Source organism: Telopea speciosissima, chromosome 1, assembly GCF_018873765.1.
Source record: "Telopea speciosissima isolate NSW1024214 ecotype Mountain lineage chromosome 1, Tspe_v1, whole genome shotgun sequence".
Classification (NCBI taxonomy): domain Eukaryota; kingdom Viridiplantae; phylum Streptophyta; class Magnoliopsida; order Proteales; family Proteaceae; genus Telopea; species Telopea speciosissima.
Window position 1 is genome coordinate 44,586,104 of NC_057916.1, and position 24,478 is coordinate 44,610,581.

The 24,478-nt window shown below is 44.0% G+C and overlaps 1 protein-coding gene across 1 annotated transcript; it reads left to right on the forward strand.

Annotated features, from left to right (window-relative positions):
* The first annotated feature begins 4,047 nt into the window (after positions 1-4,047).
* On the forward strand, positions 4,048-5,735 carry LOC122658323 (uncharacterized GPI-anchored protein At4g28100-like). The gene is made up of 2 exons (XM_043853246.1): positions 4,048-4,729; positions 5,364-5,735. Exons 1-2 carry the CDS (start codon positions 4,084-4,086, stop codon positions 5,732-5,734), a joined length of 1,017 nt encoding a protein of 338 aa, XP_043709181.1. The 5' UTR covers positions 4,048-4,083; the 3' UTR covers position 5,735.
* The last annotated feature ends 18,743 nt before the right edge of the window (positions 5,736-24,478 follow it).

Below are 24,478 nucleotides of genomic sequence, written 5' to 3' on the forward strand. Positions count from 1 at the left end.
GAGAAGAAGGAAGGATTGGGAGGCAGCTTTGCATCCAAAGCTTAGATTCGAGTAGCTCCACACCTGTGCAGGTATATAATCACTGCCCCTGCCTGCTGCTCCCTTTTATGCTTGCTTTTTGATGATTTTCCTACTCTTTGGCAGCCCAGAACAGTTGGGAGCTGCCTAGAACTGCTCCAGATTTGCCATGCAAGTATGAAGCATGGAAGATCTGGGAATTTTAAGGAATTCTACAGATCTGTTCTACTGGTCTTGTAGCCAAAATCTGGTTGTGCATGGTTGCACTGCCTAGATGCACTGTTATTTGGCTGTTTGGAGTCCTGGATCCATGCCCTAGCTGCATGGGACCTAGCCCTAGGTGGTAGCAGCCCTAGATTACCATTTGATATGTAAATACAGCTTTGCATGTGACTGAAACCAAGTTCTGAGGCTGGGAAAATTTGTGGGTTACTATTCACTGGGCTGTCTGGGCAACCTTTGGCAGCCAAGTGGTGGGCCCAGTGGAAAATCCACATGGACCAAAATGCAGATCACCCCTGGGGTCACCTAATACCCTAACATGCATGGGAAGATAATTTGGTCACTGCCCATAACAAGCAACCTAGAAATCTCAGCCAGATCTCGTTTTGAAGACTCTGGGCGATGCACTAGGCGATGCACCCAACGCCCAGAGACATCACCCAGTGAATGATTTGCTGCTGTTTTGATGTTCTGACTTGGGGGACCTCACCCAGTGGCCATGGTACTGTATGGGAAGGTGGGAAATTACCTAAATGCCCCTCCCTACATCTGTCCATATGAGGGAATGCTTGGGAACCCAAGTGGGCCCCACAGGACTTGGAAACCCAACCTGTGCTTGGTCCTGCAGCACTGTAAGCCTATTATGACCTAGGGTCAGGTACTAATACTGTAAATGACCATTTTACCCCTAGGCCACCATCTCTGGATGATGCACTGGGACATAGGCCTAAGGCCCAGTGCAAGGCCCAGAGAATTTCAAGTGAAAACCAACTGAACACCGGGTCAACCCAGTGTGCTCAGGTTAACCCTAGGACCACCAGAGATAGATTGGAATATTAAAATGACAATTTCTGATTTATATCTAGGATTTGATCCCGCGCTCGAGGCCTACAACCAGACTGCAGTTGGATCTGAATTTGCAACCGAGTTCTTAGAACCAGATCCAGGTGAGTGAAGTATTATCATATACGTATGTGTAACTGTGTTACTATGCCGGCAGTTAAGAATCTTAAATTATAAATGTTGTGTTATCTAATTTTGTTCAATTACTCAAATTACTACACATTAACTGTCTGTTGATCAACACTATGAATTTTATTTGATGCTTGTGAATGTTAGACTAGATGCCGTAGTCGGCTTGAAAATGAGGCCTGTGGTAGCCCGTAGAATGGGATACGATTGACACTGCCCGACTCATACGATGCCATATAGACATGGGGTCAGAGTTTCATCACCCATGCTACGCACCCTTGCCAACAGAGGTTAAGGTGTTGGATGCCTGTGAAGGTGACCATATGTGTATATGAGAAAAGGAAAGAAATGAAAAAGAAAGAAATGTGTTTGCACCGGAATGGTGATTATGGGCTATAAGCCAGAAATGAAAAGAAAAGAGAAAAGTGATGGATTACCCTACAGGTTAATCACAGAGGGCTGATCGGGCTGACCTTGGTGAACGAATGCGGGAGCTAATTGGTCCTCTCCGACAACTCAATGGGTGTATCGCAGGAAGGGATAACCAAGCCCGCACCAGGGATACATGTATTGGGGATTGTAGTAGCACTGACCTGACTTAGCTGTATTGTTAGGTGGCTAATAAATAAACTGGACTTGTATATCATGTAGGATCATGTGGATTGTGGTTGCATGTGTATGCATGATGATATGTTATGCTCACGAGCTCAGTGGGGCTCACACTCTGTTATACATGTTTTTCTTAGATGATTCTGCAGGTGGATGCCACTGTGGCATGAAGGCTCATTACGAGGAGGAGAGCCCTGGTTATTATGATGATATTGGTGTGAACCCCGACGAAGGTCATGCCGATGATGCGTGCATTCTCGGTGGTCATTGATGAAGACCGTTGAAGAGTGCACTTGATGCTTTTTATCTTGGGAACTCCTTTTTGTTTTTGTTAGGAGTTTCTCCCCATCTTGCTTGTGGTTTTGCTGTAGTTCTTCTTACTCTTTTTTTTGGGGTTGAGACAGCTCACCCTGTATATATATGTGTGTATTTTCTTGGCTTTTGTTCTTGTCAGCTTTACTCATCAGTTTGTGGTAGTTTGGGGAATGTATTAGAACAAACATATGTATGTATATATTACCATCATTTCCCATATCTCTACGCTTCTTTGTTATTGTAATTGTAGTTTATCTGCAGCACCTTGATCTTGCTTATGGTAAAGTGAAGAATGTGGGACCGTGAATGTAATAATTGCTTCTAGATCCGTGGGATTTGGCAGATTGCCATTATGCAATTTGGGTCACCTACCTAATCCTCCCAGGGGGTGGTTTAGGGTGTGACAGTGTAGGTGTTGGAGCTCGACATATAGAAGATGCTAAATCCAAAAGTACCGAACTCGAGAAGAAAGAAAGAAAACACAAAAAAAAAAAACTGGGTCAATGAAACTTGGCACCATTGGATTTAGCATATTCCACGTGTGGAGCACGGATGCCCGTACTTATCTCGGAGAGATTTAAAAATATATATATATTTGTGTGGTGGGGTGGGCCTGGGTGGATGTGGCCCCAAGACTCTTCAAACTCCAAAATAAACGACTTATTTGGTGCCAGGTCAGACTTTTTTTTTTGGTAAAGGCCAGGTCAGACTCTAGAAAATGAACACCACTTTATCGGTGCTAGTCAACAAGTATTCACCTCACAACTCACAAGTCACAGTGGGAAAAACTTTTGCTGCTACGCACATAGCAGGAATGTTCCCACTACAAGGCTAGCAGCCAAGGAAATGGAATAATTCACTTCCCCTTGGATTCATAAATACTCTTAGATTTTTTTATTTTCTAAAATACCCCTTAAGATCCCATTTCCTTGGCTGCTAGTCTTGTAGCAGGAACATTTAAAATTTCGTCCATCACAGTGTCACACACCCACCTCTCTCTCTCACTCTCCCGCTCTATGTGAACTTGTGAAGTCCTGTCGCTGTTTCAAATCTCTCCAACCAAAGCCAAACTCCTAATCCCTAGTCCCTAATCCCTAATCCCTGATCCCTAATCCTATTCCTATCTAAACCATACTTATCTCTTTCTTTTCGGATTCCCTACCCCCACTCCTTTTCTTTGTCCCTGGCCGAATCTCTTCTGTAGTCCCCCACGGGCCATTTCCAACCTCACCTGACCCCTCCATTCGCCCCTCTCAATTTCATTTTTGTCTTTATAAGCCTGTACTTCATCATTATTCTCTTGTATTATCTTTCACCATCAAATCAAATCCAATAGTGTTTTCCTTCTCGTGAGCTTAGACTTGGACCCTTCTGCAACTTCTTTCTTTCGTGTGTGTGTGGACGTTATGTCGTCTCTTGCCTTCACTCTCTGTATGAAACACTGAAGAGAGAGTACTACTGTCCTCTCGGTTTCTTCTTCTTTTTTTACTTTTTCTGAAGTGCCTCTCCTATGTGTAATTGTCTGAAGCTTTTAAGGATCTGATTTGCAGATTATTAGTGAAAATTTTGCTTTTGAATATTTCTTGAATCTTCTTCAATAGTTTATAAACCTTTGATAAAGGCAAAATCATTCCGAGGGAGAAAAGAAGAACAAAAAAACAGAAGAAAAGGTTTAGTACCAAGGAAAGTGTGTGTTCCTCGTGGAATCTCGGAAAGATTTATGGTAAAGTAGATCCTAAGATATCAGCTTTTCCTTCCCAAGTTCCGAGTAATTCCCTGCTATCCTTTTCCTTTTCATCCTTTTTCATTTTCTCCATCCATAAGTTTAGTTTATATTTTGGTGGTGGTTTCTGCATGAACAGAAGCAACACTTGTTCCTGAATTTCTTGCGGTGGGAATCACGAAAAGATCTGATTTCTGAACGAAACTACTCCAAACTATATACAAATGGACTACTTATCCACATTTTCTTTCGTCTTTGCAACAACTACGGCCATCGTCGTTCTGTCAACTCTGTTCTGTTGTTCCAGTGCCGGAATTCCATCGGAATCCAACGGTGGCCCCAAGCAACCTTTGAAACCTGATACCTTCTCCAGTCCGAACACCGTTCCTGCCTATCCAGTCCAGACAGAGACACAAACTTGCCATCTAGACCTCTCAGCTGAGCTCTTCGGCGGGGTGAACGAGGCCTGTGGGCGGAACCTCGACCGTAGCCGCTGCTGTCCCGTTCTAGCGGCGTGGCTGTTTGCGGCGCATGCTAAGTTAGCGTTACAGGTTCTGGCGCCAGCTCCGGCGTCATCATCGGATGGGCCTATGATGCCGGACGATTTGCAGAAGTGTGTGAATTCGTTGCAAACGTCGCTTCTGAGTCGCAACATCCACATTCCACAGCCCAACGCGACATGCGACGCAATCCTATGTTTTTGCGGGATTCGGCTTCATCTGATCACCTCCTTGAGCTGTCCTGCTGCGTTTAACATTTCTTCGCACCATAACGCCACGCCCACTGCTGCCGTTAGGAACTTGGAACGGAATTGCAGAAACTCCTCCTATTCTGGCTGCACTAGGTGCCTTGGAGCCCTTGAGAAAGTTAGTGACCTCTCTCTCTCTCTCTCTCTCTCACACACACACACACACATTTCCCTACTTGAGGATTTCCGATAAGGATTACTTCCGCTGTTTTTATCAATTTGATTCGTTGCAATTTTCTACAAAATTACTACTTGTTTAATCGATGTTTTTCATTCAAATCTAATATCAAAAATCAAAATATGATGAAAAGATTCTCTCTCTCCATCTATTCATTTTTTATTTTTAAATTTTAAATTCTTGCCGATGAGAAGAACAGACCAAAGTTTTCTGGTGGACGGAGCAAAAAAAATTAGGGAATGGTCGAAAGAAGTATTTGCTTTATATGTATTCTACAGTCTAATCTCCACTCTTTTTGTCTTTTCCTTTTGTTTTAATGATATTGGTAAATTCTATTTGTGTTCCTCTCCGTCTTATCGTCAATCTACAACCCGATGGTAAGGGCAGATGGGCAGAATATTCTGTATTTGTTTTCTTTTAATATTTTGTGTTTGTTTCCTGTTTTCTGTTTTATATAGCATAAGACCTTTTTGGACTACGTTATACGGTAGTGGTCGATACCATATATAGAATGACGAAATTGTCCTTTTTTATTTATTTTTGCTTCCCTCTTCATTGGGAACAACAGCTGAAGGAAGATGGGAAGTATGGGACAGCAGGGGGAGAAAAAAGGAGCAGCGACGCCGATGACGACGGTGATGAGAGAGCGAGCAAGATGTTCAGCAGGGACTGCCAACTCATGGGGCTGACGTGGCTATTGGCGAGGAACAAAACGACGTACATACCAACAGTGTCAGCGGTGCTGAGGGCTATGATGTACAGTGCGCACCCTCCACACCAATCCAAATGCAGCCCAGACCAGGAGAACATGCCACTGGCCGTCGATTCTCTCCAATTCCAGAGACTCGATTCATCTCATGCCTCTGCTCCTCCTCCTTTTCGTCTTCCTTCAATCATTCTCTTATTTTCATTTCTGCCCCTCATCATACCCTTCTTTTTAAATTTCTAATTTTAGAAACGACGGGTTGCTCTTCCCCTGTCTATGCTGTCGTTCACGTGAAGCTACACGACAAGCGGGTCACGGCAACTGTACAAAATTACTGACGGACGGACTCCTTAGTACAAAATTACTGTTCTACTTTCCAATTTCTTTCCTCTTATTTGAATTGCACGTACAGTCGTACAATGCCAAGCTAATATCTGTGGAAGTAATTGCCTGGGAGGGTAAATGATGGAATATCTGGGCTTATTACATTTGTTTGCTCTTCTTATATTGAACGAAGTGAGAATCTAATCTTGGTAATTGGGTATTCAATTTGGCTTTTTGGTTTTGGATCTATCATCTATTCATCTATGATCTATCACTCTCAGTGAGGGGCGAGGCTCGGGAGTCGTAATACTGCCAATTTCCTTCGTTTATTTTGAAAAAATCGAGAAATGAATCGACGACACAACCCAAGAAGAAATTTATATAAGAGATGGATGACCGGAAAGCTATCGAACAAAGAAAAAGGGTGGCGGGGATGTTGGTCGTGGTGGCGTAAAAGAGAGAATTCCTCTAATTTTCAGTACTTCTATAATTGTCACTACCCACATATTTGGGTGAGTCTACCAATTTAGCTCGTCCCCAGGGAGCATGGTTGTAGTGCGTGGTATCGGAATGGGTGTCAGTAATCTGAAAAATGATATGATATCAGATCGGTATCATCCGTATCGGATTGGTATCGGCCAAAATATTGAATCAGCATACCTTTTTGGTATCGCACTAGGTATCGATCCAATATCGGCCAAATAAATAAATAAATAACAAAAAATTTTAAAAAATTCCATAAATATATTTGCCCAAAAAATATAAAATCAATTACTTTTGTATGATAAATGCAAACAATTTAATAGTGACATATCACGTTGAATTTTATATTTTGTGCAATTAAAATCATAAAATTCAAAATTTATCATGGAAATTATTTGTAATTTTCAGTTAACCTTTTGGAAAAACCGACTAAAGAAGAGAACAATACGTAAATTCCAATCATTCAACCACCTTGTTTGATAGTTTTTTTTTTTTTAAGGGCACGTCACCCCCTGGTTGTCAAACGAAACTCAGATCACCCTTGGTTTTTTTAAAAACTCAAATCACCCCCTGATTTAGACCCTAATATGACAAATTAGTCCCTATTGTTAGTTTTATGTTGTTAAGTGATGATGTTAACCAGTTAAATAAATTTAAATCCCTAAACTACCCTTGACCAATGTTGAAGATGAAGGAAGGGTAGTATTGTAAATTTAATTCTACTGTTTTAGTACAAGGGTAAAATAGTCCTTTCACACCAATAACTAACAGCAGACTAACACTGTTATTGTAGAGGGGTGATTTGAGTTTTTTCAAAAACCAAAAGGTGATCTGAGTTTTGTTTGAAAACCAGGGGTGACGTGTAATTTACCCTTTTTTTAATGTAAGTGTAATCACACAAATCACACACCAATCCCAAAAGGTTAACCGACTTGATCAATAGTTGGATGTGAAGAATTATGCAAAACGGTACTATCTTTAAGATTTTTTGTTAATTAAACTATTATCTTGTGAGATTAGGAGGGGAGGGAAGGATCAACAAAATCACAAAAATGCAGATCAAATGTTCAACTACCTTGTTCTTTGTTTGCTATTTGGTCATGATTTTAGTCCATGGTCTTGGAACGGGTATCAGTCAACTTGAAAACCGATACGGTTTCAAATTGGTATTGACAAGGATTGGCCGTATTAGACAAATTTGCCCATGATTCTCCTTTAAAAATGGTTTTTTTTTTTTTTTAACCATTTTACCACTTGTCCATACCGTATCACTGATATGATATCAACACGGTATCAGGATTGATCACTTGCAAATACGATACTGATAGGTCAAAAGACCACTCTCAGTGAGAACGAGCCGAGTAGTATGCGAATTAGCGAGCGGGCACCTGGCGAGGGGAAGCGACCTCAAAGTATGCAAGACTAGACGAGCGAGGAGCATGCTAAGCGCGTCCTGGGGGCACACCTTGTACCCGTACTAGGGTATCCACGATGCACCCAGGACATCACGGCCCAGCCCCAGCCAAGAGGAGGAGCCACTTCCATACTCCACATAATTAATGCAAGGCTTGCCATGAGCCAACATGGCCCGAGATCCTCGCCCACGTTACGCCTAATCAGGCGTGTGGGAAGTTATGGATAAACATCATCCCACGTATCACTCCTAAACGTTCTCACTCCACTCCGGGGATTTAGCTTTCCAATTAGGGCACGATTCTGCCCATCACCCACCTTAAGTAAGGGAGGTAACACGCATTACAATGATCTGAATTCGATCATAATTATCTGTTGCTCAGAGATCTAACTTAAGCATCGGAGTGAGACCACTGGCGACGCCTGGTACTCTCTGCTAATCTTATCTTGCAGGGAGAGCATGCTTCGGCGAGTTTCTTGACGCAACAGATTGGCGCCGTCTGTGGGAACGATGATCGTAAGCCTCTAAACCCTCTACCAGTCAATCAACCTAGGATCATGGCAGGCAACAGAATGTGGTTTCCAACACTGAAGTTCCATCAGCCGTGGAAAACCCAGTAACACGCCGGGTGGCAAAGAATACCCGCGGAGGGGGGTAGGCTGGAAAACAGACCCAGAGGCGAACAAACACCGCGCTAACCGGATTCCAACTACCGACGGCAAGAGCCATGGCAGGGTCCCAGCCATCCGCAACAGAAGCAGCTGGCCCAAACACGGTCCCAGAATAGGGGCAAACCAGCCGAGGCCCAAGAGCACTGCCACCCCCACCTCCATTGCCGGAGGGATTTATCCCTACGACCATGGATCCTAATGCGCCGGCCAATGTGGGCTAGATCTAGGACCTGTAGCAACAAGTCCTCCATCAGAATGAGTTTCTCAGGGAGGTGGTCAGAGAACTACAGGCGTTGAGAGCAGCTAACCTAGCAACCAACGCGGCAGCAATCCTGCCTCCAGCGCCAGTCCTACCCCTGGCGCCAGTGCTCCCCAGACCTGCACAGAAGAACCCGAGACCTATAAGAGACGAAGCACGAGCAACTGGGAACGGGGTTGGGTCATCATGCCCCTCTCGAAGAAACTTACCTCCACCGGAGATCGTCGGTACCAGAAATCAGCCCACCAGAAGCAGGCCCTCATGCGTGGTGGAGCAGTCAGTGTCCACTAATCGGAGGACCCATAGTAGAACAGAGCACGACTACTCCAAGGCTTTAGATGCTCGTACTGAGCAGGTCAGCCAGCAGAGATCCGCCAGGCATGACCTATGAGACAAGCTGAACGCACGCCATGCTCGTGCGGAACCCGTTGCCAACCAGATCGCAGAAAGTGAGCTTGACTGTAAGCTCAGAGAAATGAATACCAAGACCGAGGTCCAGGAGAAGGGCAGCGCCCCTGAGGAGAGTTTTTGGCTTGGCCAGCATCCCTTCATGGCTAAAATTCTGAGGGCTAAACTCCCCAAAGGCTTCAAGCCTCCCACTTTTGAGGCTTCTGATGGAATGGGCGACCCCAACGACCATATCAGCTCCTTCAACGCCATGATGACAGTATACGGTGGGTCTGATGTCGTATCATGCCTCTCCTTCCCAACCTCCCTTAAAGGACCAGCAATACTCTGGTTCGCTAAACTGAAGCCCAATTCCATCAAAAGCTTCACTGAGTTGGCTAGGGCATTCGTGAGCCGCTTCTAGAGCAGCGTTAAGCAAAAGAAGACCGCTGCCAACCTCTTGGCAGTGAAGCAGCTGCCTGATGAGTCAATAAGTGACTACATCACACGCTTCAATGGAGAAGCTCTGGAGATTAAGGATTTAGATGATGCCATGGCATTCAATGCCCTGCACAACGGGGTGACCAACCATGATCTGGTGAAGTCGCTTGCCCTTGACCCAGTCACTATCATGCCACAATTACTGGATCGCTGTTACCAGTACTCCAACATGTTCGATATCATGAAGGCACAAAAGACAGTAGATTCAAAGGCTCCAGAGAAAAAGAGAGTGAGCGAGCGAGAAAGATGAAAGGAAGAGGGACACCAAGAGGGCGGGGTCAGATCGAAACTCAAACCGAGACCAGAGCCCAGACTATACACCCCTTAGCACCGGCAGGACAAAGATCCTAATGGAGGTGTATGATCGAGGTCTACTGCAATGGCCTAGGCCGATGTTCTCTAAGCCCGAGGATAGGAATAGGAAGAAATACTGCAAGTTCCACAAGGATGTCGGCTACGACACCGAGGACTGTAGACAGTTGAAAAGAGAAATAGAAGATGTGATCCAGAAAGGCCATCTAAGATGCTACGTCAAGGAAGATGGGAAAGATAACTCCAAAGGTCGCGATACCGCGAGGGGCGATCCAAGGAGAGAAGACAGAGCTAGAGGAGGAGATGTCCGAGACCGCTGGGAAGAGAGGCTCGATGATCGCAGAGAAGCCAGGAGGAACGATAACGAAGCAAACACCTCCTCCGTGCCTGCCATCCTCACCATCCTGGGGGGACCAGGGCAGGAGTCATCGCGCAAACCTAAGGCGAAGGCACGGTTTGTGGCAGTGGCAGAGATGCCCAAGAAAAAAGCGCGGATCGAGCCCATGATCGCGTTCTCAGAAGAAGACATGGAGGGACTAAGCTGGCCACACGATGATGCTGTTGTGGTTCAGGCGGTGATAGCCAACAGACTAGTTCACAGGATCTTGGTGGACATAGGAGCATCGGTCGACATGCTGTCGTATGATGCCTACTTGCAGTTTGGGTTCGAGCTAGGCACGCTGAGGCCCGAGGCAGCACCATTGTACGGGTTCTTAGGAGCACCCACCCCGATCGAGGGGTTGATAGAACTCCTAATGATAGCGGGGACCACCCCTTGTCAAAAAACCATAAAAGTCCTTTATGGTGGTCCGGGTCGCGACCACCTATAACGCCATCTTGGGGAGGTCAAGTTTGAACGAATTGGGAGCTGTGGTCTCCACCAAACACTTAAAGATCAAGTTCTCCACCCAAAATGGCATAGGGGAATGCCAGACTGAGCAGAAAAAAGCCCGAGAATGCCATGCAGCCTTCTTAAAAGAGATTAAGGGAAATTGCAGAGGAACGGCCTATGCCGTAGAGGTCACTGACAACTGTGAAGGTGACCAGCGCTACCAGCGGGGCGAGCCGATTGAAGAGCTCGTAGAGATCATGATCGATGACCAGGACCCTGCGAAGACTGTAACGATTGGGTCTCTATTAAAGGAGGAAGAGGCAAGAAAGCTCACCTCGTTCCTCCGAAAGAATAAGGACGTGTTTGCCTGGACAGAAGCCGACATGCCGAGCATACCGCACCATATTATAGAGCACGCTTTGCACGTGGACCCAGCCAGAAAGCCGGTCCAACTAAAAAGAAGGAGCTTTGCCCCAGAGCAACAGGCTGCGATGAAGGAGGAAATAGAAAAGCTACGAACCTCTGGCTTCATTAGAGAAGAACAATTCCCCACCTGGCTGGCCAATGTGGTGATGGTGCCAAAACCCAATGGAAAGTGGAGGATGTGTGTAGACTACATAGACCTCAACAAACCATGCCCCAAGGACGAGTACCCGCTGCCAAGAATAGACCTCTTAATAGACGCAACTGCCTGGCACAAGAGGCTAAGTTTCATGGACGCGTACTCAGGATACAATCAGATCTTGATGAAAGAAGGGGATGAAGTATACACCATGTTCCGCTCAAACCAAGAGAATTTTTGCTACCTAGTGATGCCTTTCGGCCTGAAGAATGCCGGAGCGACCTACCAAAGAATGGTGAACAATCTATTCAAAGCTCAGATTGGCAGGAACATGGAGGTATACATAGATGATATGCTGGTAAAAAGCATACAGGCTAAAGACCATCTGGCTAACCTGGACGAGGCATTCCAGGTGCTGCGAGCTCACTTGATGAAGCTAAATCCAGCTAAGTGTGCCTTCAGGGTAAGCTCTGGGAAATTCGTCGGATACATGGTGTCTCAAACGGGAATTAAGGCCAACCCTGCCAAAATACGAGCCATCCAAGAAATGGGCCCTCCCAGGATGGTTTGCGAGGTGCAGAGGTTAAATGGAAGAATAGCTGCCTTAGCGAGGTTCGTGTCGTGGTCTGGAGATAAGTGCCTACCGTTCTTCAAGACTCTGAAGAATTTAAAGGACGTGAAGGGCTTTATATTGGACTGAGGATTGCCAAAGGGCCTTCGAAGATATGAAAGCGTACTTGGCCAATCCACCCCTACTAGCAAGACCTGTCCTAAAAGGAGAATTGCTAGTGTACTTAGTAACGTCACCGGTGGTAGTGAGCGCGACCTTGGTCAGAGAAGAAGATGGGGTGCAGAAGCCAATATACTATGCCAGCCATGTGCTGCTAGACGCTGAAACCCATTATCCCCAGATCGAGAAGCTCGTGTTCTCTCTTATGAAGGCAGCCAGAAAGCTAAGGCCGTACTTTCAGGCCTACCCAATAGTGGTCATGACCGATCAACCACTGAAGAAAGTGCTCCACAAGCCTAATGTGTCCGAAAGGCTGATCGCGTGGGCAATCGAACTGAACGAGTACCAGATCGAGCACAGGCCCAAGACGGCCATAAAGGGCCAAGCCTTGGCTGATTTCATGGTCGAATGCACCCAGGGTGAGAACGAACCAGAGCAAGAGAATTAGAGGGAAGTCGATAGTGCTCCAGAACCATCCTGGACTATGTTAGTGGATGGGTCGAGCAACTCAGAAGGCTCTGGAGGGGACTTTATCCTAACAAGTCCAGAAGGCTTCAAGATTCAGTTCGCACTGCACTTCAAGTTCCCGGCATCCAACAATGAGGCAGAGTATGAAGCACTGATAGTAGGCCTACCAACAGCAAAAGCTATTCAGGTCAAGCGACTGGCAGTACGGGGTGATTTGCAACTAGTCGTGAATCAAGTGAACGGGGATTATGAGTCCGAAGATGACCACATGGTGGCTTACCTCAAAATGGCAAAAAAGTTAGTCAGCTCATTCAATGCATTCGAGATGAGCAGGGTGTCAAGGAACGAGAATGAAAAGGTAGACGCGCTTTCACGCCTATCAACAGAGGCACTGGCTCAGTTAGATGGGTCAGTATACATCGAAGATTTGTCTAAGCCCTCACACCAAGTCAGGGAAGTCACGCCCATCGAGATGGAGCCTAGTTGGATGGACTCCATTGTCGTATACCTAAGGGACGATGTTCTACCAAAAGATAAGGTCGAGGCACGCAAGGTTCGAGGTCATGCAGCGTGGTACACTCTGATCGAGGGGGAGCTAAACAAGAGATCAGTATCTGCCCCATTGCTGAAATGCCTGATGCCCACTCATGCCCTAAACACCCTGATAGAAGTGCATAGGGGAATATGTGGTAGCCACATGGGAGGGCGCCAGCTAGCTTACAAAATACTGAGGTCAGGTTTCTACTGGCCAAACATGCAGAAAGATGCTATTTAATATGTGAAAAGGTGGGAGCAATGCCAGAAACTTGCATCCATACCGCGCTAGCCAGCTACAGAGCTGACCTCTATACTTAGCCCTATCCCATTTGCTATGTGGGGAATGGACATTCTGGGCAACTTCACCCCAGCTTCTAGAGGAAGGAAATACCTCATTGTCATAGTGGACTACTTCACCAAATGGGTAGAAGCGAAACCACTAGCCACAATCACGCAACAGCAGATGGAGAAATTTTTCAGGGACAAGGTCATTCACCGATTTAGGCTACCCAAAATACTGGTGATAGATAATGGGCTGCAGTTCAACAACTCACAGTTCAGGGCGTTCTGCGCCCAGTATGACATAGAATTGAGGACGACGTCAGTAGCCTACCCACAGGCAAATGGCCAAACAGAAGTTACCAATCGCACCTTGTTAGCTGGAATTAAGAGAAGACTGACGGAAGCTAAGGCAGAATGGGTAGGCGAACTACCAAGTGTTTTATGGTCGTATCGAACTACAGCTCGAACGCTCATGGGGGAGAGTCCATTTCGGTTAGCCTATGGAACTGAAGCTCTAGCCCCAGTTGAAGTGGTAACGGGCTCGTTAAGGAGCCTCAATTTTAGTGAGAGGACATACCAGGACGGGTTGAGGGCCAACCTGGACTTCCTCGATGAAGTAAGGGAGGAAGCCCTAATGAGGAATATAGCCTATCAGCAAAGGACAGCCCACTATTACAACTCTAAGGTGAAAGAAAGGACGTTCAGAGCTGGAGACTTGGTCCTGTGTAAGATGAGCGCCTCCCAACCTCAATAGCAAGGAAAATTGAACACGAACTGGGAAGGACCATATGTGGTCTCCAAGCAGATAAGGCCAAACACATATCGCTTGAAAACCCTGGGGGGCAACAAGATACCACGACCCTGGAACTCAAAAAATTTGAAAAAATTCTACCAATGAATGTAAAAGCTGCTCGGTGTACCATTAATACAACCTAGTTCGTGTTCATCCAGTTCATGTTCATTCAGTTCGTGTTCACAGTTTTACTTCTGTTGCACAAAAAAAAAAAAAAAAATTTTGCCTTAAAAGACCAACCTCGATGGTTGGCATTAAAGACTAGTTTATGGCACTGGCACGAAAGACCAACCTCAAAGGTTGGCACGAAAGACCAACCCCAAGGGTTGGCATGAAAGACCAACCTCGAGAGTTGGCGCAAGAGACCAAACCCTGAGAGAACGACCTCGAGGACTGGCACGAACTAGTAACATATGCAAGATCGCGACCTAAGAGAATCCAAGGGTTATAGAATGTGCTCAAACTAATTAAGAAAGAACAAGCTCCAACACTTGGGAAAAAATGCCTTCTATTGATGGTGACAGTACTTACATTTCAAAAAAAAAAAGGAAGAGAAAGAAAGCGGTACAAAAAGAAAGAAAAGGGAACATACAACATCTTCAATTTTTGGCTGGTGGTGGAGGATGTGAGACAGAGGCCACGAAGGCCGAAGACGAGTCCACAGGAGGAGAATCTGAGATAGTGGCCACGTCAGTAGGGACGGGGTCAAGGGCAGGAGGATCAACTGGAGCAGGGACCTTGCCCTAGGCAGCATGGTCTTCTGGCGCAGGAGAGGCAAGCACGTCTGGAGTCGCGGGCACAGGTGGAATATAATACTTGAAGCCCGAGAACTCATAGCTCGGGGTGCCCTCGTGAATGAAGCTCATAGTGTCGTTCACTCTGCCCCTGTAGCCCGCATGCACCTGCTTTTTCAAGAATTCGTGCAACTCCTTTGAAACCTTAAACTCCTCGACGGCCTTCTGGGCGGCCTCTTCGATCAGCTTTGGCTGTCGTGCCTCCAGAGAGAGCAGGTCTTTCTGGATGGTCCCGGTCTTTCTCTTCTCCAGGTTCAACGCCCCCTCCAGTTCCCCCACACAATCTGTCAGGGACTTGACAGTTTCTACATGGTCCTTGGCCGCGGTCTCCAGCTTTGAAATCTTGGTCGTGGCACTCATGACCTGCTCCTTCGTGACCTTCCTCTTCTTCTTCTCATCCTTGCAAGCCGAGGCCAATCGCTTCATCCGACGGTGGATCTCACTCACCCTGCAGGTGACCTAGAAAGATAACACAATGTCAGAAAGTGCCCCATGCATAAAGAAGAAAAACGAGATAACAAGGATCGAAGCCTACCCTTATAAAATCCAACACGAACGAGTCTACCAGCTCGTCGTCAGAGAGGGCGTGGACAGTAGCTAGATCCTGAGGGGGACCGTGGTCCATCAGCTCCTTGGCCACTCCCAGGTACGCGAAGCCCGAGTCACCCTCGTAGACCTCCCACTGGTAGCTGAGGCACCTTCTCCCCTTTAGAGGGGCAAAACTGGAACCTCCTTCAACACCATCTTGGGGGGTCTTCTCTGAGGTGCCCTTCCCCAAGGCGGCCTTCTTGGGGGGCGCTTCAAGATCCACCACCTCGTCATGGGTGGTCTCATCATGGCCCCTCTTCTCCTTGTGAGGGTCCTTTGGTGGCAAGCCCTTCGAGTGCACCTCCTTTCCCTTTGGAGGGGCCACAACCTTCTCCTACGAGGGGGCTGTAGATGATCCCGCAATAGATATGCCCGCTATGGAAGAGTAGGTCTGCCTCTTGGAGTGCTTCTCCAAGACCTTCTTCTTATCCTCCGCCGCACTAGAGCAGAGCTCATCAAGATCCAGCTGGAAGTTCACTGTAAAACAAGCAAAGAAAACAAGTCAAAAAACCAGGTTGCGAACGCATAGCAAAAGGAAAATAAAGCTACAAGGGAAGGGACTCACCCCGTGCTGAGCTCAGCCCATGCCTGACCAACAATGCCTCATTCTTTAGCTTGCGCACGCTGAAGGCCACGCCCTACATGGACAAGCTGAGAGACTTCTGGTCGTATTGGCTCAGCTTGGGGACCGCATTCACAGTCCTCAGTCGGACCCACTCCCATTCAACTTTGAAGGGGTCTCCTGGAATGGTCACGTAGAAGAAGCTGTCCTTTCACTTCTTCGTAGATTGGGGCATGTGGCATATGAAGCACACATCTTTCAGTGACCCCCTCATGCCACAGAGGGCCAAGTAGAACCACTCATCTGTGGTCTTCTTCAACTAGAAGAAATAAACAAAAATGGCCCATGAGGGCCTGCGACTGAGTTGGGCGAAGAATAGGAAGAAGCCGATGAGCTGCTTCCAAGAATTTGCCACCAGTTGGCCGGGGGTGATGGTTAGTGGCGAAGAACGTCCACCACGAACTGGTGGACAGGAAAACAGAGGCCGCATTGAAGAGCGACCTCATATAGGCACATGGTGCCTGGGCATGGGGTGTTTGCCCTCTCCTCTTTCTTTGGGATGAAGGTGACCACATTATCAGGGATCCCATGCCGAACCCTCAAGGCGGCCAGAGAGCGCTCCGTCAGAGCACTTTCCCAAGCTTCTACTCCTGTAGCCTCCACTTTAGGCTCTTCCTCTTCATCTTGAGCTTCCCCGCCTTTGGCAGTTCGCTCCTTAAGGCCCATGGCCGAGGTCAGGGGACCCCTATGGGAGGAGGCAGAAGAAGATTGGGCCAAACGGCCAATCTGTGCTACAAACTTCTTGGACCCAAAGAGTGCAGATCGCTCCTCTTGGGTCCTCTCAGAACTCATTTCGGGGTCAGAGCCCCCACTCAGACCAGCAACCTCGCCAGAGACCCTTTTGGGCTCCGATCGAGAAGAAGCAGAAGGCATAGTTGAAGAAACTTACTGGCCAGAGAGTTTGTAGAAGTAGAGAACGAAATTAAAGACTAAGTGCAAGGCTTGAGCGAGGGAAGCAACATGAGCTCGAAGTGCAACAGCCTGGTGAGGATATGGGCAGGTGACTGGGGAAAATGTTTGGGCACCAGAGAACAGCAATGGAGGAGGAAAGAGAGCAGAAAGAGCTAGAGAATTCAAAAATTGCAAAACTTCAGTGAAGGTTGCAATGAAGCAAAGGGCCCCAATTTATAGGCCGAAGAAGGAAGGGGAAGCGTCCAAATCCAACGGTCGAGGTTGAAACCCATCGTAGGGTCAGGAGCGATGGGCTTTAGGCATGCTCGAGGTGTAATAAAGGCTAGAGCCATGTGTCCGATTGGTAGTGGGCGCTTTTGCACGACAGGGATCGAGTGGCAGTAGGATCAACCTAGGCTTCATAATGCCTACGGCCACGTGGCAGATAACGTGCGGGACATCAAACGTCATCTAATCGAAGTAGCGGCTGTGGGGATCAAGGCACCATTATGACGAAGCCACACGTCGACAGACGAATGGAATGTTAGGTCATCCCTAGCCGTCAAAACGTCACCCCCACACGCGCGAGGACAGACGCTGGAGAATTTGAGTCGATTCAACTCCCATGAGCGAAAACGCTCAAAGGAGTGGGGGACTCGTGATGGGTCAAAAGACCACTCTCAGTGAGAACGAGCTGAGTAGTACGCGAATTAGTGAGCGGGCACCTAGTGAGGGGAAGCGACCTCAGAGGGTGCAAGACTAGATGAGCGAGGAGCATGCTGAGCGCGTCCTAGGGGAACACCTCGTACCCGTACCAGGGTATCCACGATGTGCCCAAGACGTCACGGCCCAGCCCCAGCCAAGAGGAGGAGCGACCTCCATACTCCACATAATAATGTAGGGCTTGCCATGAGCCAACATGGCCCAAGATTCTCGCCCACGTTGCGCCTAATCAGGAGCGTGGGAAGTTATGGATAAACATCATCCCACGTATAACTCCTAAACGTTCTCACTCCACTCCGGGGATTTAGCTTTTCAATTAGGGCACAATTCTGCCCATCACCCACCTTAAGTAAGGAAGGTAACATGCATTACAATGATCTAAATTCGATCCTAATTATCTGTTGCTCAGAGATCTAACTTAAGCATCGGAGTGAGACCACCGACGATGCCTGGTACTCTCTGCTAATCTTGTCTTGCAGGTAGAGCATGCTCTGGCGAGTTTCTTGACACAATAGATACCAATACCTCAAACCATGTATTTGATTTTGAAAGACAATTTTTTTTTTAAGTTTTTGAGTAAAGAAAGTCACAATTCACAAACTCATAGAAACACACTCCAAGGAGGAGAAAAATAAGAAAATGCTTCAAAGTTTTCTTTGGAAAATATAAAAAAATGTCTATTTATATGAGTGTCATTGCCTCATTGGTCGAGGGTCACTTCATTAGGATTTTTGAAGGCTTGAATGTGTGATCAATATTGATGTGAGAAGTCTGACAATCATTTCAGATCTCAGAAGTTTAACGTTACAATTTAGCACAGTTTAGGGGATAGGCTGCACGGGTGATACCGACGATACCACCCGATACCATAACCGATCTGTGAAAACGTTCCAGGATCGGTCTAGTATTGGGATCGGACAGCTGCAAAATTGATACGTATCGCCCAATACGGCGATACGATACCGATACTTTGAACCATGCCAGGGAGCCTAGCACGCCTCGGGTGCTGCCAGCCGTTGAGTTGTGTCACACACATCCCTAGGCGTGCGCCGAGATGTGTGTGGCACAGCTCAACCGTTGGATGCCCCCTGGCAGCACCCTGGGCGCATGCCTCCCTAGAGATGATCCTGATCCTGAGTCTACAACAAATAAAAAAGTATTAATAAATCAGAGGGGGATGCCAAGGGAGAGAATACTAGATGGATACTTTGCCATTGGATCAAAACCTATTGCCGCTAAAATCTGAATTTCCTGAGGTGGATAAACAGTAGAAGAGATAGGAAATGGTCGGATGAACCCAAGGTTAACTCGTGGAAACTCCAATGATTAAGTCAGGATCAGGCAATAGGTAAATAAGAGTGAAATATGGGAAGAGTAATAAATGTGAATACGTACTTTTGTCAGACACTGTTCCTTTTATAGTTCGGGTCGGTTTGTCTTACGATCTGACTGAGTGGATGATGAGCTGTTACAGTTGGTTGAGTTAGGCCGATCATCTTGACCCGTCTTAGAAGAGATTATAAGGTGTGATATCTCAGGTACATTAATGATATGAGACCCACTTGGTCATACCTTGTTAGAGGATCTTTCTATTATGCTGCCACATGTATAGGTATATTTTTATGTATATCAAAACCAAAACTCAAAATCAAGATGGTTGTGCTTAGTTGCATCATCCATACGGTATTTAAGGGTGTCAATGTGTACCGCATATCGTATATTGATATTGATACTATTTCGGTTTATCTGTATCGAACTGTATTGAATAAATTCAGTATGATATCGATATGACTGTACCGAGTCGACATTTGGTACATTATTAATATGGAAAAATAGTGAAAATGCACCATACTATATTGATATCATACCAAATACGTGTATAGATTCAATACAGTATCAATATGAGATACTTATACCAATCGGTATTCAATATGATATCGGTATAAGGTATATGTGCAGTGTACCGTACTGATACCATACCGATTGACACCCTTGATGGTATTATTGGTCTATTATCTATGATTGTGTTTGGATAATCAAACAATCTGATCCTATAATATTGATTATTCAATGGCTAAAATCATTAACATGGTCAATAAACCATTTGCATCTATGATAGGATTGAGCACACTCATATCAGTTGATCAAGCCAACTCTCCCATAAGTCATACCAAATATGTAATCATGGGGGGCTTTCATGGCAGTTTGGACCTGAATACAAACAACAATGGGCAGGCCCTCCCTCAGGCTTGAACCTATAACTTGATAAGATTAAATTTATGCTTTGCATAGGCCTGCTCCATAGCCCATCATATCGTTTGGTTGCAAGGGAAGGGAAGGTAAATTTTCAAATAAAAAAAAAAAAAAAAATTTGTAACCATTACCCCATGCGATTATATCACTAACTTCAAATCATTCCATATTTGGTTACTAAAATTCACTTTACTTTCCATCCAATTCCCTTTGATTTAAAATGTAAAATAAAAATTACATGTAAAATGTATTATTACTAAATATGATAACAAATTGTTACAAAAAAAATGATAACAAATTTAAATAGTTTATATGATCACAAAGGGTAATGATTACAAAAGTTTCTTTTTTAAATTTAAAAAAATATTATTTTTCCTCTCTTTAATTTTCTTGCAACCAAATGTAACCTTATTGTTCTAATACTTATTTATTACACTCATGTTCCCCTTATAGCTTAGTGACTTAACCATCTGCCAAGTGGCAATTTAGTTGGTACTCAATTTTTAAGATCATCCTTAAAAATATTTTCCTATGTAATAAGATAAATACTTGTACACTAGCTGAAAATACGAGTCTAGAAAGAAAATCTTAGCCCATGGATTAGATGGGGCCCAAAGGTTCAGTTGTAGTTGAGCAGAACATCCCTCCACGTTCCTCAAACTGGAGGCCAATATGGGCTACTTCCCAGCTCGGTCCATTTGAATCTGATGATGACACCATTTAGCAATTGGCCACTGGGCCTCTCTCTCTCTCTCTCTCTCTCTCTCTCTCTATGTATGCTATAAAGTACGAACTTTACTTTTTTCATCTAATTTTTACAAAACCCAAAATACCCTTGAGTCCCCTTTCCAATGCCCAAATACCCCTTTGTCCCATTTCTATCTCTCTTACCCATAAACAGATGCATTCTTACACACTGTCTCTTTTCCCACTATTTCTCTTATATGCATCTCTTGAGAGAAAATAGGAATAATTTTAAAAAAAAAAAAAGGATGCATTCTTGCAGTCCGTATCTTCACAATATCCTCTCATACGCAACTTATTTTGAGAGAAATTAGGAATGTTTTACCAAAAAAAGAAAAAAATAATAAAAAAAAATGCATTCTTGCACAATTGCACTCCTATCTCTTCACAATATCCCTCTCATACGCAAGGGAAAATATTAATAATTTATGAAAAAAAAAAAAAAAAAGGAAACTACGCATAGTAATGAAACAAGGAACCCCCCTCCTGTCTCACTCATCCCCTCTTGCTCGAAAGCTTATGGCTCTTAGTTAAACGATACCTCCTTCCTTTCTCTCCTACAAATACTCCTCCTCTCTCAGATAATAGTCCGATTGCTCTTCAAACTTAATCTCCCACTCACTTCAACCTTATCTCTTCCCTCTCTGGCTCACTCATGATAGTCCCCTTGACTAAATGACAACTCCCTCCCTCCCCTCTCTCCTAGAAATACTCCTCTCTTAAGGATTTGCTAATTAAAGGTACTCCGTTGTTAGATGTTCATTTTGTTCCCTTTCCAAGTGAAATTATTGTAATTGAAGGATTGTCATAGTTTGCTGATGCCTTTGCTGATTGTAGCCTCAATTATTTTTCTTTCATTAGTTTGCTTTTATTTTTGTGTTCATTGTATTTTTCTTTTTTGACTGCTTAATATATGAATGTCATCTTCTCCAGAATTATAGAATCTTCTCCCTGGAATCGTCATTCAATTGGGTATGCCTTCATTCACTCCCATAACCAAGTTTTTTTTTTTTTTTTTTTTTTGCTTTTTAATTCCACTAATATCTCTCTCTCTCTCTCTCTCTCTCTCTCTCTCTCTCTCTCTCATAATTATATTGGATGAGTAAATCCTACTATTTTTCTCCTTATCCTATTTATTAGGAACAAAATCTCCCCTTAAATTTCTCTCCCTCTCCCCCCCCCCTTTATCCACATTTTACATCCCTTAGGAAACATAATCTCCCCATCTATCATTCCCATAACCATGTTTTTTTTTTTTTTTTTGGCTTTTTAATTCCACTAATCTCTCTCTCATAAGTATATTGGATTAGTAAATCCTACTATTTCTCTCCCCTCCTTTCTATCCACATTTTACCTCCCTCTTATCTTATTTATTATGAAACATAATCTCCCCATCTTTCTCTCCCTCTTTTCCTATCCACGCTTTTCCACCTTATCCTATTTGTTAGGAAACAAAATCTTTCTTCCCATCTCAAAAATCTCCACTCTTCTCCGTCTTAAGTTTCTCCCCTCCCCAACTCCTCTCTCACGTCCCCTCCATTCTCTCTTATAATTATATTGAACGAGTAGATTCTATGATTTCTGTCTCTCTTTTCTTATTTATTAGGGCACAAAATCTCCCCTTTCTCATCTCAAAATCTTCATTTTCATCTAAAAATCCTCACTTTTCCCCCTTTCCCTCTCACATTTCTCTCCTTCCCAACTCTCTCTCTCATGACCCCTCCATTCTCTCTCATAATTCTAAATAGATGAGGAGCAATAGTAATTTTGAATTTTTATTAAAGACTTTTATAATTCAAATAATGTTTTGGTAAATAAATGTCAAAAGAATTATCAGAGATACTTAAGTACTTTATTTCAATATTCTGTAGTCCTTTGAGATTGATAAAAAATTTTCTATATTTTGGCACTCCCTTCTCTCTTGTACTAGATTTCAATAGAGAAAGAGTTTGGAGTTTGGGATAATAAAAGCTCCGTGTCTAGCTTGGAGTTTTAATAAAATTTTATTCTCTAACTTGAAATTTGAGATAATATTAGTGGTTCAAATGTCTTGAAGCAAATTTTAAAACTACAAATGCATATTTCTCTAGATTCCTTAAAAATCTCATCGATAATATTATTTTCCTGTTTTGTCTTTATAATATAATAATACTATAATTATAAAATGTTTGCTTTTAGGTTTTTATATTCTTTGAGCAAATGAACTATTGATATTGTGTATTCTCAAGAATTTGATTGTATTCTTACCATATTATAATGTTACAAGAGATTTGATTTAGGTGCGTAGATGGGTTGACAAAGCTTTCTTACTTACATCAAATAATAGACAATGACATCAAAGAATTACTAGAATACTTTTTTTTTTTTGATAAGTAGAATAACTAGAATACTCATTTGAAGAATAAGCTCAAGAAGTTTTAGACAGGTTTTGATGACAATACCAAAGATAGGTTCTCAGGTTCTTAGCCGAGTTGAAGCCCTCCAATTACTACTATTGTTACATGAGATCAAACAAATATCGTGACATATTCCTAGACCAATGAGAACATTCCAAGATTGCCCAAGGATGGATGGATAATTTACAGAAATCTTCCCCTTCGTCCCTCCCTCTTCTATCCCTCTCTCTCTCACGGTTTTTAACTCATCCCTCCCCCATTCCTCTCTCCCTCTCATACATCTCTTCCCACCCCCTCTTTTCCTTTCATATTTCTTTCTATGAACCATTATAGACAGTGAGCAATTTTTTATTTACAAAAGCTTGGGAGAAAGGAAAATGGTGGGTTTAGGCTTAAATAGGTCCAACTCACCATCAAAGCATCACCTGAAAAAAGTTCAAATAATTTATGAGGCATAACATGAATGCGAAAACCAACACCTTGCTTTTCTACCTATGATGTGAATTATTGATGTTATTCTTGCAATATTTTGTTTATTGTCTAGGGTCACATTTGGTGTCACCTTTATTCTCATTTCTCAAGAATTATTCTACCTTTTCTATGCTTATAACTAAGGTTACCAAATAGTTAAGTCAACCTTTTCGAACATATGGGTAGAATTTATAGATAATTAATTTAATTTTTTTTAAATTAATCCCGAGAAATGTGTTTGATCAAAGTTCATTACAAAGTGGGTCCTCTCATTAGTGTGTAGATGTTGACAAGTACCTTTTCAAACTCTTCCTCTCCCGTTACGATGTTCACTTCCATTCTCTCTCTCTCTCTCTCTCTCTCACCTACACACCCACTGAGATTCTTGCCAATATATCCCTACCAATTTATTCTCTACCACCTAATAAATGCCTATACATGCATTTGCATGTGTTTATCGAAAGGCATTTCCACTTCAACCCAACAATTGGATAGTTCATCGAGCTCCTATAAACTATCAAATTTCTGTTGGATTGTTGGATCTGGCAAAGTAATGTGAGAAATAGGAAGAAGAACCAAAGAGATGAAGAACTTTAAATACCAAGCAACAAAGGTGTCTAAATAAAGATAGATTGTAATACTATCAGGAAAACTAACTTGTAGTTTACCTCTCCCTGTTGAGACTCATTCCCCTCCTGGTGAGACTCATATCTTATCAACTCCCTTTCCCCCATTGTTTGTTCAATATATGTATTAGATCATTGTGGAATCAAGTAGTAGTTCATTTTTAATTGTATTTTTCACATGTAAGTGCACACATATACACGTGCATTTGCACGTGTGAGTTTACTAGTATAAATATCATACTATTATATAAAAGCACGTTGTGGTAAATCTTTCAGTTACCTATTCTACCCTTGTTTCTTATCTAAAATTCAATTCTTCAATTC